Source organism: Protopterus annectens, chromosome 1.part2, assembly GCF_019279795.1.
Source record: "Protopterus annectens isolate FY-2018-M chromosome 1.part2, PAN1.0, whole genome shotgun sequence".
Lineage (NCBI taxonomy): Eukaryota > Metazoa > Chordata > Ceratodontiformes > Protopteridae > Protopterus > Protopterus annectens.
The window spans coordinates 1241531454-1241546337 of NC_056727.1; the positions used below are offsets into that span (position 1 = coordinate 1241531454).

Below are 14884 nucleotides of genomic sequence, written 5' to 3' on the forward strand. Positions count from 1 at the left end.
GTTAAAGAGGGCTAGTGAGGTACTCTGCTTGACATGGAGAGGGAGTCTGTTTCACAGATGGGGGAATCTTTGGGACACAAATATGTCCCGCCAACAAGTTCTATTAATGTCAGACACTAGGTTGAGGCCTTGTGTGCAGATTGCGTAAGTGGAGTTTGACTTACTGATATGCAGGAACTCCATCAAGGCTGGGTCTGAGATGGCCTTGTATGCCAGACACAGGTCATCTCTGAGCAGTCTGTATGAGACTGAGTACAGGGACAAGTCTTTTAGCCTATTTGTATAGGACAGGTGTTTGAGACCCTGGATTTTCCTGCTCAGAAACCTCTGAGGTCTCTCCAGCTGCTGCATGTGCTTGGCAAGGTACATGCCAAAGGGGACATTGTACTTGATAATAGGTCTGATAAGGGAGGAGTCCAGGGATGTTATAAACTCATTATTCCTGGATGAAATACCCTTATTTATGAGGTAGGCCATGTAGAAAGCCTTCCATACAATGGAGGCAACGTGGTGGTCAAAAAGTCAGGTTGCTGTCAATCTGGATGCCCAAGTCCCTCACAACTGATCGTGTGCTTAGTACATTGTTATTAATGAGATAATTAATGGGGACACCATTTTCCCCAAAGGGGATAATGATGCATTCCTTGGCATACAGTTTGAGGCCATACTTCTGGCACCAGTCATTAGTTTGGGTACGGCCCTCTTGGAGGATGTTCACATCACTACGGGAATTTAAGACAGCACCCAGCTTGCAGTCATCTGCAAACTTGGTCAGCCACAGACCACTGGTTTTGACTTGCACCTCAAAAAAGTATATCCCAAACAGTAGAAGCCCCAAGACCAATCTTTGGGGTACACCGCTTGTTACAGGTCTACTACAAGAGGTGGCTTCCCCTGTTTTGACTGAGTGGGTTCTATCAGTGAGCCAGTTAGCTACCCATCTGGTAACATACGGGTTGATGCCTAGCTGGAAGAGTTTATCTATTATGCCCGAGTAGGAAATAGTGTCGAAGGCTTTGGCTAGGTCAAGATAGGCAGTGTGCACTGTCTTCCCCTTGTCCATGGCTTTGGTGACTGTTTCAAAAAAGTCGACCAAGTTTAACAGGCATGATCTCCCTTTGACAAAACAAAACTGTGTGGTGTCAAGCATTTGGAGGTTGCCAATGTCCTTGTTTATAATGTCCATGATAACGCATTCCATGGTCTTGCAGATCAGGCTAGTTAGGCTGAAGGGCCTATTATTGCCTGGGTCAGTGGACACTCCATCTTTGGGAAGAGGGATGACAGTGGCTGTGCTCCATTCAGCTGGGATGAAGCCAGTACTCAGGCTTTGGTAGAATATGGTGCCTAATGGAACTGAGAGCTCATGCCTGAGTTCATGTAGGACACAGCCAGGGATGTTGTCAGGTCCCATGGAGGCTGTATTTTTTGTCTTTGAGAGGGCATCAAAGACCTGCTCCCTGGTGATGACAGAGACAGATGACACATTAATAACAACGTACTGGTGATGAGAGGAGGGGGGCAGGTGCTTAGGACATCCTGGTTTTCTGATGGGGGGGACGGAGGCGGTGAAGTTTTTACTAAACCTGTCTGCCAGCAAGTTGACTATATCTAAGACTTTTGTGTATGTGGTGTTCTTGGCCACCAGTTCAGAGCAGATTTGGGTGTTACCTATGAGATTGTGGATGTATGCAAAGAAGGCCTTGTGATTGTCCTTAGTGGATGTGGCCAATTTGGACTCGAATTTAGCCTTAGAGGATTTCACCAGTGACCTTGTTTGCTTGTTCAGACAAAGGAGAGATTGCTTCCAGCATAGCACCTGCTCCTTCTTGGTCCTGGACAGCAGTTTTTTCCTTTTATTACAGAGTTTGTTTATTGCTGCTGTCCACCAGACAGGTTTACTGTTCCTTGAGGAAGATGATTTGGTCCTATCAGGTGTTGCTGAATCCATACAGCTATGTAGGTGCTCATATAGTTTTTTGGAGTAGGCTTGGACATTAGTGCTTGTTCCATCTGAATGGGGACGGTGGCTGTGAAGCTGCTTATAACTGCTCTCAGGAGGTTGTAATCAGCTTTGAAAAAGTTTTTTTATTTGACTCTGATGGGGTGAGGGGGTATCAGGGGAGATGGGGACTTCTAAAGTGATCGCTTTATGGTCAGATCTTACCAAGGAGGATGGCATTGTGGGGGTGCTACAGTGGCTACTCATGTTGGTTAGTACCAGGTCCAGGATATTTTTTACTTCTTGTGGGGATATCAACCAGCTAAATCTCTGAGCATTCATGTTTGGCTAGAATAGGTCTTCCAGTCTATGGTTGGGTAGTTAAAGTCAGCCAGGATCAGGGTAGAGGGTTGAATCTTGATAGATTCAAGTAAGTCCAAATAGGTGGACTGGGCATCCTGAGTTATGGTCGGGGGTCTGTAGCTAGCTTTGATTTGAGTAGGTGTTTTGCCAACAGTTAACTGCATTTGCAGTGTCTCATGTGCGTCATAAGCATGACCAGCCTGGAGGTGTGTATGTCTTTGATAAATATTGAAACTCTACCTCCTTTGGCTTTGTATCCCTCTAGTTGGGCTACAAAGCCGAAGGTGCTATAATGGCAGAGCTGTTCCATTTAGGCCCTGCTGTTTGGGTCTCACATGCACAATTCAACAACCTTGTTCAGAACTGCTGAAGCAAAATAAATGCAAATGTATTGTCTTTTGTAGTTATTTTAATCCTCATTCTGTTTTCTTTTCCTTGTTTTACTGTATTCATGTGGCTGAACTTCAAAGGCCACTGTGTTTCATCTGTAAAAAATAAAGTAAAATCTGATTAGGTTATAAATGAAGAAGACCCTAGTGATCCAGATCACCTGATACAATCAAGCAATAAAGCAATCAATAAGTATATATATATATATATATATATATATATATATATATATATATATATATATATAAATAAGTAAATACATAAGTAGTTAAGTAAGTCAGAGAAACTATCACCAATGTCATGATGCCATAAGAAACTACTTTTCAGATAGAAATACAATAGAAAGGTGCTTTAGATTTTTGGAAATATTTACATAGATATTTTTATACCCCAAGTAGACCCAGAGAACTTTTCCTCAGGTGTGACAGGGAAGAAAGAGCTACTTGGGAACATATTTTCTGGGAGTGCTGTGGGTTGGTGGACTTTAAGGATTCCCTGCAGGATGCACTGTTGGAGATGCTGGGTGAGCAGATTGGTCTGACAAGGAAGATGATTTTTCTGAGTTATGAAACAGAATCAGAATTGCCTAGAAATGGTAAGGCCTTGCTGTGTCTAATAATGGTGGCTGCTAAAAAAGCAATTACTAGAAAATGGAAATCATAATCTAAACCAACTATATTAGAAAGTGAATATACTAACTGGGATAAAACAACTGGAATTGAAATATTTAGAAAGGGTAGGAGCAAACTACATAAGAAAAAAAAACACCCACCATTAAGGAAACCACAGTAAAAATTTCTCCAAAGCCAACTTCATGCTTCTTAAGACAGAAATGGTGAATTTCATGACACCCATGCAGATGGACAATACAGTTACGACTGCTGAAATCTACACAAATGCACTCTATAAGTACTTACACGAGTGCATGGATCGTGCTATCTTAAACAGAACCAAGACGCTATCCTCCAAAAAAAGGAAGCCAATCTGGTGGTCTCCTGCCATAAACAAACTCTACAACAGAAGGAAGAAACTGTTGCAAAAGAGAGTAAAATTCCATGAGTGGAGGAGCTCCCTGGTCAGCCTCAGTAAGAAGCTGAGATCCCTTATAAGATCCTTCAAAGCTAGCTATGAAAACAAAATTGCCACCGATTCTAAGGGCGACCACAAAACATTCTATAGCTATGTCAAGAATCTCAAAGGCAACACCCAGATCTGCTCTGAGTTATAGCACAACGGCATGAAAATTACAGACCCACCTGATATTGCCAACATCCTGGCAGATAGGTTCACTGCTAACTTTACCCCCCTCTCACCCCCTAAAAGGCCCATAGCTATACAGGAAGAATGCAGAGTCCCTGTAATCACATCTATGCAGGTAAAAGCTGCACTCTCTAAAACCAAAAACACAGCATCCATGGGACCGGACAATATCCCAGGCTGCATTTTACACGAACTTCAGACCGAACTGGCTCCCCACCTAAGCACAATGTTCAGTCATATTCTCATGTCAGGCTTTGTGCCCACTGAATGGCACACAGCAACAGTAATCCCAAGGGGGAGCCACCACTGATCCTGGGAACTATCGCCCTATTAGCCTGATGAGCCTGGTCTGCAAGGCCATAGAACATATCATCATGGAACTCATAAACAAAGACATTGGTAACCTCCAAACTCTGGACCCACCTAGTTTGGGTTTGTGAAAGGCAGCTCATGCCTTCTGAACCTGATTGACTTCTTTGAGACAGTCACCAAAGCCATAGACAAGGGTAAGGTGGTTCACACAACCTATCTTGACCTTGCCAAGGCTTTTGACACCATCCCCCATTCTGGAATTATAGCTAAACTCGCTAAACTAGGTATAAATCCCTACATCACAAGATGGGTTGCCAACTAGCTCACTGACAGAACCCACACTGTAAAAGTTGCAGACTCCAAATCTGACTTTAAACTAGTGACAAGTGGAGTACCACAGGGTTCAGTCCTGGGACCTCTCCTGTTTGGTATCTACTTCTCTGAAGTACAGGCTAACACAGAAGGACTCTGGCTAATGAAGTTCTCAGATGACTGCAAACTAGGAGCCATAGTCAACTCCCCAAATTATGTGGACATCCTACAGAAGGGCCTCACTGAGACAGATGCCTGGTGTCAAAGGCATGGCCTCAAGCTCAATGCCAAAAAGTGCATTGCCATCCCCTTTGGTAAAAACTCTGTACCCATGAACTACCACATAAGCAGCAGTCTACTTAATACCAAATGTGTGATAAAAGACTTTGGAACCCAGGTGTACAGTAGTCTCTCCTTTGATAACCACATCACCACAGTAGTCAGGAAATCCTTCTATGTGGCACACCTCATCACAAAAGGGTTCTCATCCAGGAAAAAAGAGGTCATTGTTCCCCTCTACTCAGCACTCATTAGACCCATTATAGAGTACAATGCCCCTTTTGGAATGTACCTCATAAGACATCTGCAACAGCTGGAAAGGCCACAGAAGTACCTCAAAAAGAGGATTACTGGCCTCAAACAGATGCCCTACACTGACCGTCTCAAATAACTCCAGTTTTACTCTGTAGCATATCGCCTACTCCAAGGAGATCTCTGCCTAACATATAAAGCTATGTTAAACCCAGAGCTGTTGGACATGCTACACTTAAAGAAATCCCAATCCCTCCGAGCTACACACTCAAGGGACCTAAACTTTGTCACCACAATAGACAGGACATGCCGGAGGGATATATTCCTGTTCCAGAGACTTCCTACACTCTGGAACAAGCTACCCATCTATGTCAAGCAAAGTTCCTCATTAGCACTCTTCAAGAAAAATCTTGATGAGTGTATGGGAAATAGGAAATACACCCCGGGTAACACTTCTGTGGCTCTGCTCGACAGGGGCACAGGAAATTAACTTTCTTGTGTGACATAAGCCAGGGAACCTTGTTGGCTAGGCTTATTTAGGCCCTTGGGCTGATAGCCTATTACCTACCTATGAACCTATGAGAATTGTGGGAACAATACTTACAGGGGAGGAATGAGGTTTAAAAGGTGGCAGGACTTAAATGAGCTATGTAATGTTTGACTGAAAATGATTAGCTAGATTATAAGTGATGTATAATGTTTGCAGCTGGGAGTGTGTCAGTATGGTTTGTGATGCAAAATGCTTGCAACTAGGATTGTGGCAGTGCGGTTTGTTTTCATTTATGTAAATGTATGATTGCCTATGTCATAAGTGATGGTTTAATAAAGATGTTTCTTGTTTAAAAAAGGGGGGCAGGAATTGAATAATTTATGTAATATTGCTTAGGTTATATGATATATATATATATATATATATATATATATATATATATGAAGTATAATGTTTCTTAATGTTAATTTGTTAATACAGTTTGATTACTTTTGTATAAATGTAAATTTGCCTGTGTCACAAGTGATAATAAAATAAAGGTGTTTAAAAAAATGTAGGGAGCCTGGCAGACAAGGTATATATGCTGTAAGCATGGATTGATACTACAGTTTCTGATTTATGTGCAATGTCTGAAAGTCATTAAAACTAGATCTCTCCTTGTGTTAGAACGTAATTTCTAAGTACCAAGTATTTAGGATTACCTGAAAAGAAAAAAAATATGTGTATTTGCAAGAGACTAAGATTCCTGATGATTTTAAATGAATAATTTTATTAACTATTAAATTCCTCACAAAATCACATCACGATACAACATTGCCAATAAGACCATTAAACAGTTGTCAGTTGAAGCTGGATAGCAGTAAATAAAAGTAATACCTAGGCTGAGATACGCGCAGGCTCTCTCCTTGCCTGCATACCTCAGAATAGTGCCTCTCACTTGGAAATCTTCCTTAGTGAAATATGCAGGTCTGTGTCTCTGTTTTTTCCGGAGAACATCGGTGTGGGTCTGTGTTCAGCAGAAGTGCACTGGCTCCATACTGAATACGTGTTTACTTCTTTCTGCATTCACCTCATAATCTTTATCAGAGGTTGCCTTAGTTTAGCTACCAGTTTCTCTTTCAGCATGCCATGCTCACTGTGGTCTCAAAAGGAAAGCACTGTAACCTAAACCTGCAGAAACCCAAACTTCTAAGTGATGGCCCACATTAATGCTTTCACTAAACCAGGCCCCACTGTAGATAACTTATTGCCACATGAAATTCAGACTTTGCATGTCATTCCTTTATCAAGAGCAAAATATAATAATAATTTACACTGTAAAAGAGATGCATTTGTAAGTAATAGTGCACACTGGAAAAGTAATCAATAACTGTAATAAAGGAAAATTAGCAAAAGAGTATTACATGCAATTATGCCTACATTGTCAAAGTAGCACTGTGTACAGCTATGCTGTTTGTATTTGTGAAAAGAAGGGTTTAGGTGCAAGGTTATATCTCTTTAAAGGCATAAGAAGATATACTTGCTGTGGACATTTACAAGGTAAATTAACCCTGAAGAGAGAAAATCCCATGAGGAATGTGCAACACTGGACACTGTACATAAACCGCTCAGATGAAGAGGTTAGTCTGGAATATATGGGAGGGAAAACTTAGAGCTTAGTGAAACTGGGCAAGTATCTTAATAAGTGGCAGGCAGGAAGGATAGCCTTAGAATAAAACAATGTGAGTCCTTCTGAAATGTAGATGTGATCTGAGTGTCAAATTTTTGTAAATTTTGAAATAATAATGCTTACCAATGTGGAATATCTGTTATTGCACAGGTTTAAAAAGAAGATAAAGGCGAGTCCTGGAAAGAATACATGTCTTGTCAAAAGTTCCCCTCAAAAAAAGAAGAGTGGCAAAGGTGTTCTTAAGCCAGACGAAACTCCCCTTGAGGATTGCAGCCCTATATTTAGGAGTCAAAAAAGAGAGATACGGAATCCAGAACTCAGAAAATACTACCAGATGGGTAAGTTATAGTCACTCAGTACTGTGTATGGTTGTGTTTTGGTGCTCTGTGAGAAAAGTTATAGATACTAGTATGAAAGCTAAAGCTCTTTATATATCCCTTTGACTGATAGAGACAGAAACTTTCAATTCAGCTGTCAACAGCATTATATTTCCTCATGGAGAAGCAAAAAATTATGATGAGGACAAAATAGCAGCCTAGATTCTACACCACTTCAGTTGTTGGCCTTATGTGAAGTTGCCAAGAAGAGTGCCAGTGCCATTTAGAGATTGTAAACTGGTCTGTGAATGCACTGTTTGCTGCTTAAGTCACTCAATAGGTCAGTAGACAATCATCTTTGAATACTAACAGACTAGAATGAAATGAATAACCCTTAGTGCACTGCTACATGTTCACATCTATTGATTGTACAGCTTCCAGTAATTCTTACTGTACTTCATACTTTGCATTTTACTTTGAGAAGCATTTTTGAAGTGTTTAGTGTTCTAGTGCTCTTTCTGTTCCTAGGTACAAGTTTTCTTGATTATTCATGTGTTTATTTACCACGTTTTTACGACAAGTCAGTTTATGAATATATTAACAACTGATGTTTCTGGTATCCTATTTTTATTACAAAAATTACAGCAGTTACATATGATGTCCATTTGATGAAACCATGCTGATGAATAATCCAGACTGCTACAGTATGAAAGGCTGATATTTCCTTTCAAGGACTGCAAGAATGTACGTGGGTTCTTTTCTGATACATTATTCACTATAGTACATGGCCCCTTCTCTTATTTTGTATAGACAGTAGTAAACATTACATTAATCTTTTTTAGGAATGCTGAGCTGTTCATAGAGGACTTGACATTGAAGCCACTGTAAACTTAGAAGCTGCAGTGTTTTTCTTAGTGGTATAATTGCTAATCTTATTAAGTGCCATATTTTACACACTTTAGTCTAGAAAATGTCTATTGATCTCTCATGATGACTGCTCAAGGTGATTTTGTAGTTTTGCTTGCTGTAGGAGACTGTACCAGTATGAGTTAGTGAATATGGCAAGTGAGTGAGTAATGTACAAGCTGAAAATAAATTAGTTGTTTAACAGTTTGCTTACATATCTGTGCTACACTCTAAAATCATAAAGTGAATTGATATACATACACCCATTCATATGACATTCAAATATACATACTATTATCTGAAATGGAGTAATGACAGCAAATGGTATAAATATGCTTCCTCTGTTCTGTACCTCATATTCATCCTACCTATATGCTTGCTCATTAGGAATATCTCTCTTTACTTAGTGATCAAAAGCCTACTTTAATTCCAGATACATGCTGTTAACAAAAAAGTCTGACTCCCAACACTTACTAGATTCTTTAGTAAAGGACAGCTATATATACTCACTTTCATCCTTATCAACATTTTTTTCTAATTTCTCAGTTTGCACTCCATATTTCCCCTGAAGTTTCTTCCCACTAAGCCTACCTACTGCAGTTCTTACTTAAATCCTCTTCTCTGCTTGTCCTCCCATCGTCTAAACACTTTCCCAACGTTCTGGCAAACATCAAACCAATTCCTGTTCTCTTATACCCTTTATAGTATTTCCTAGTATGTCTTAAATATTTGGTCCACTTCTTGTCATGTCTCACTGGGTTCTCCTCCACCTTGTTCAAGTTTAACATTCTCCAGTCACATTCATGCTGTGCTCTTTTAAGTTGCTGCAAAAGTACTAAAGAACTCCCTCTGCTACCCACCCTTTATATTAATTCTTTGAGAACCTCTTAGAATCATCACCACTAATTCCACATAAATGTTTACATTTCTCTAACCTGCTTGAACATTTATACCAGATGGAATAGCCCTGCCTCCTCCTCTCTCCCATACATTCAGCACCGACCATTCACTAAGTACTTCCTTCTCAACTCACCTGAGGATAAATATTATCTATGTAATAAATGCAATTGACTGTCAAAAAAACCTTTCTTCATATTCTTAGCACCCTTAAGTGTTTCACAAACTTCCTTCCACATTCCTGCAATGGAGCAGGAAGCCCTCTGTTCCATACTTACTGAATTCTCTCCTTCACCTCCTCGCTTCTTAAAAGACCATATCTCCCCTCACTTTTCTATACCCTATCCATTCTCGGATCACCCCCCCTTACCTTCCTTCCCTTTCTCAAGTGTACTTCATATCTAAAGATATAGTGAGATGCCTAAATGTCCTACCTGAACTACTAATTTCTTCAAATGTCCTTAGATCCCACTTACGTATGCAGTAATTGGCCAAGGTATGTGAGCCCTTTTTGTCCAAATTCCTATTGCTCATCCTGTTATTTCCTGCCTTAAACTGTGTGATTCTTCATAACCCACCTCAGTTCCTCTTGTCCTCCTGTTTCTTCCATTTCTGTATCTTCACCTGAGTGAAGTGAAGAAGTCTTTGTGCCCTTCCACTAATGTTTCCCATTCTCACATCCTTCCATTCATTCAGAGATCAGACTGCACTCCCTATCACATCATTATTATGTCTTAATCTTTAAATCAGGGAGCCCCCAATACAACCTTCTACTTCACCCTCTGTGAGCATTCTTTCACTGCTAATCTGGGATCTCCTGCATTTCATGGAGGTACATTAAAATGCTTGTAGAATGTAGAAAATCAAAATGTTGAACCTATAACACTGAAATTTTAAACTACTGGAATGGAAAAAAGTCAAATCGGGGGGACAATAAAAACTGCTGCATGTAGCAGAAATAACAAATAAAATAAAAGAGGGGAATATACTCACTGCACTCCAGTGCCACATTACTGAGGCATATTAACTCCACAGTTATGCAACAGTCGTATAGTTAAGGAAATCTCCCCTTGGCATCCCATAGCAGTCCTGCAGAAATAGTTCTCATTTCTAGTAAGCTCTCCCTGCATTGTAATTTTCCCCTAATGGAAACAGCAGGGGAATGTGCTCCTATACAAAATCAGCTAAACCACGTATTTTATTATTTGTTATTTCTACAATATGGAACAGTTTTTATTAATGTGTGCACTGACTCTTTGCTTGTCAACATTTTCTCAGTATTTTTTGGTATTTTGCCTTTTTGGTACTTAAAACATGTTGCATTATAGATTCAGCATATACATTCCAAACTTCAGTGTTTTAACATGCATCCTTTCATACATATGTCATGACTGGCTCTCTCCCTCCCATCTTTTAGGACGTACGTCATCACTTATAGCACTCGGGGAAATAGCTCTTGCTTCACCACAGCTACACAACTAGCTAGTCCAGTCAGAGTCTTCAACTCGGCAGGCTCTTTGCTTGCTCTGCATTCCCCTTGCAATTCATTTCAACAGTTTTTTTATGTCACTACACTCCATGTCACTACACTCCATTTTTAATCTCAGATGCATCAGATGGGTAATTGCTCATTAGAGGTCCATCTCCATTTTTTCCCTGCCTCTACCAGTGTCCAGAATAACTTCGTTTTGCTCATTCATCCATAACTTAGACAGCCCACAATTCCTGAAATAATTCAACCACCCCCTGCACTTCCAACTTGACCTTCATGTGATAAGCACATACTCATCTGCAAGTAGATGAACACTAGATCCGCTACCATATGCCTGTATGAATCTCTACAATTTTCCTGTTAATTCTTCAGAGACTAAAATAAATTAGGGTGCAGAAATAGTGGACCTCTCTCTCATCCTATATTCCATTTACCAAAATAATGCCCTCCAACATGATACCATGGGCATAAACTTTAATAGTGGCTCCTTGTGTATTATCTGACTCCATCTCCTAAAGCTTTTCCTTACTTCCCAGCACTCTGATACAGCTTGCACACACTTTCAGTCCACTATGCCAAAGGCTTTTTTTATATCAAACAAAACCATCCAACTCTCCTCTGTTAGTTTAGTTAATTTTTCTTTATCACTCCAATGATGTACATCTTTTCTCACTTAAACTGCTGCTGTTCCTCCCTTACCACCTGTCCCAACATAGTCTTTCACTTTTGCCGTAATGCCTCAGTCAGAATCTTCACATCTGCATTTAATAATCCTTCTGGCCTCTCAGTTTACTCATTCTACACCCATGAAATTCTCCATTTATGTACTCACCCTCCATCCCTTAAACACCACTCCAAAAACCTTAAAAATTAAAGAGCAGCCAGTGTTCCATTACAACATTCATAACTTTCAACTCTATAGCCACCTTTCTAACTTCTGCAACCAGGGTATCTTTTTTTACTGTGCTTTTACATTAAGCGATTCCAGGCTCAGACATCTTGTGGCAAAAGGTGTTTACCTGGGATGTCCGTGTTGGGAAGCACTGCAGGAAACTCAAAGTATGGTTGTTTATTTGGTTAAAGGGCATAGGAGTCAGTTTACAAGCTTTTTTTCTTTACTATAAATCAAACTAGTTGCAAGACTCTTTGTTCACTTACAGAGAACTCTGCAATGCTTTTCCAGTGTTTCAACTGCATCCAATGCCAAAAGCTAAGATAAGAATATTTTCTTGATTAACTGCACTTGTATTTTCTTTTTGCAGTGGTCACTCCTATTTTTGAGCAATGTTAAAGCATTTATTTAATTTTGTGGCAAAAATAGTCATTATTTCTGTTTGTTGGCTTTTCTAGTCTGTGTGCCTCCAAATCTCTTTGTAGAAGGATAAATTAGTCAGGGACTTAGTTGTTTGGTTGTTGTTTGCTGTTTAATCTGCACTTGAGAGCCGCTTTTGCTGTACTTTTACATTAAAGAGATTCTAGGATCAGACATCTTGTGGCAGAAGGTCCTAACCTGGTCTCTCTGAGTTGGAAAGCACTGCAGGAAGTTCAAAGTCTTGTTATTTATTGGCTAGAGGACATATGAGTGAGTTTTCAAGCTTTTTTTCTCTGTATGGAGCTGCCCACTAGGCAGCGATGGTTAGCAGTGCCCTGTAAGGTAGCAAATGCCTAGACAGTGAAATTTACCTATAAAGTCAGGATTGAACCCAAAACCTGTTAAACAGTGTGGCACTGTGCACAAATAAGCTTAGAGCAGCTAGCGTCTGCATCAAATAGCACTACTATGTCCTAACATTATATAACATCTTGCCCTTAACCACAGAAACTACCCTAGGAGACTCCTGTTAAAACCCAGTCCTTAATCCTAAATACCAAACCCTAATACAGAACCAGACAATATAGATCTGCAATTTCCAAATGTCTCTGTGGCCAGCTTGGTGGATTTGGGCATCCTAAAGCAATGGAGCAAGTGTCTCATGTTTTTAGACACTTAGCATCTGACCATTAAAGGAAATAACTAAGTATACAAGAGATGTAAATACACAACTTCCTTGGAAGCAAAAGTCTCACATACAAAAGAGGTTTCCAGGAATACCCCCACTACATCCCAAATGCAAAGCCCATAAGGCAAGCATATACTTTACTTAGCACTCTTGTCATTAGGGACACCATTGTGCAACACAGAGATACCCCACTCATCAGGTTAGACAAGGAGAAGATAATAGTTAGTTGCCTATATGCAGCCAGCATTCATTGTATCACTCACACACTCAAGTTACAGCACCCCAGCTACCAATATGATTCTGTCATAGTACATATGGGTGCAAATGACCTGAGACATACCTTAATGGACTATATGAAAAGAGACCTAATGTATACCTGGGAATATGTGTCACAGACAGGTATGTGCCTTGCATTGAGCAGCATTCTACCTTCACCAAGGATGATGCCATAGTATGAACAGAAAATGATTGATTTTAATAATTAGTTTCTGGTATCACTCCAGGGGGATACAATATCTGTTAGTGTGGCATAATATGGTCAAAAGACCATGTTGCTTTGTCAAGGATGGATTGCACCAGTTCCCCTAGGCTTTCAGATATTATCTAAAACTTTATCCACCCCCTTGGAGCCTTTTTAGACAATGCTAAAAAGACAAAGCTACCAACATAGTGAAAAAGTGTATAAGCAACCTTAAGGTATTACTATTCAATGCTCAGAGCCTAAACAATAAATTCCACACCCTTAAAGCCCTCCTCACTTTGGAGAATGTAGACGTCTGTGCCATGACCCAAACTTGGTTTAAAGCCATAAAATGTACTCCGGAAGTTCAAGTCTACAGTGCCTTCTGCACATTTAGACCAACAACAGCACATATTGGGGCCAAAGGTTGAGGTGTCTTGATGTACGTTAGCAACAAACATACCTCCAGGATAGTTAAACAGAATGATACCATGGAGCTCATCCACATGCAAGTCACACTAGATAAGGTCCCTCACCATATCATGGCTAGCTACAGGTCACCATCTGTGCCCCTAGAGTCTCACAACTCTTACCTAAACCTACTAGATGCACTCACCATCTAACCAAGCGCCCTATTCATGGGTGACTTTAACTACCCCTCTGCAGCCTGGGGAACGTGCACTGCCTCAAACTCACAGGCACAATGCTTCCTTTACATTATTTACGCAAACACCTCGGAACAGATAGTGCACGCTCCAACCAGAAGGTCAAATATACTGGATTTGCTACTCACCAATATGGGAGAGCATTGCCCCCCCCCCCCCCCAATGTCACACCTACACTAGTGAGGTTGGATCACAAAACTGTCTCATTTGAAATAAAAAGTCAACCCATAAAATCCAGCTAAACCTGTAACAGTTAAGAACTATTCAAAACCAAACTACATCCTATTAAGTGACAGTTTGTCAAGATATAAGGCTCCACGCAACGTGAGACTACAGCTACCTATGCAGAATTATTTACAGAGTCATTATGTAAACATGTGAATGGCTGTGTAGAGGCTACCATACCTACTGGAAATAAACCCAAAACAACACTAAAAACAAACCCCAGTGGTGGAATCCTCATATAAACGGGGTATATAATAAAAGAAGAAAATTCATGGTCAGAATCTCGAAAAGCAAATCCCTTAAACACTCTTTTCTCTGTTATACAACTAATCAAGAAACTAACAGGTCTAATTAAGTCCAACAAGGCTAGCTGTTAGGTCTGGAGAGCCTTGCAGGCTAAGGACAATCAGAGTGCCTTCTTCAGCTACGTCCAGAAGCTTAGATTTAACACACAACAATGTGCTGAACTGGTGGTTAGCAGTACTACCTTCACTAGTCAGGGTGACACTGCAAGTCTACTGGCTGATAAATTCAGCTCAAACTTCCATCCAACTCCCTGTCAGCTCCAGCAGGTGAAATCCCTACCAGCATACTTCCCCCCAGCTATCAGCAGAGACCAGATGTTGGCAGCACTTGTTAAAGCCAAGATCACT

General features: G+C 40.4%; 1 protein-coding gene across 2 annotated transcripts in view; it reads left to right on the forward strand.

Moving 5' to 3' along the window:
- Positions 1 to 14884, forward strand: part of LOC122792322 (nuclear receptor coactivator 7-like) — a 1388015-nt gene that overhangs the window by 595637 nt on the left and 777494 nt on the right. For both annotated transcript variants that reach the window (XM_044060116.1, XM_044060117.1), the window contains one exon: positions 7420 to 7607. In XM_044060116.1, coding sequence (XP_043916051.1) covers positions 7420 to 7607 — 188 coding nt within the window. The remainder of the gene's footprint in view (positions 1 to 7419; positions 7608 to 14884) is intronic.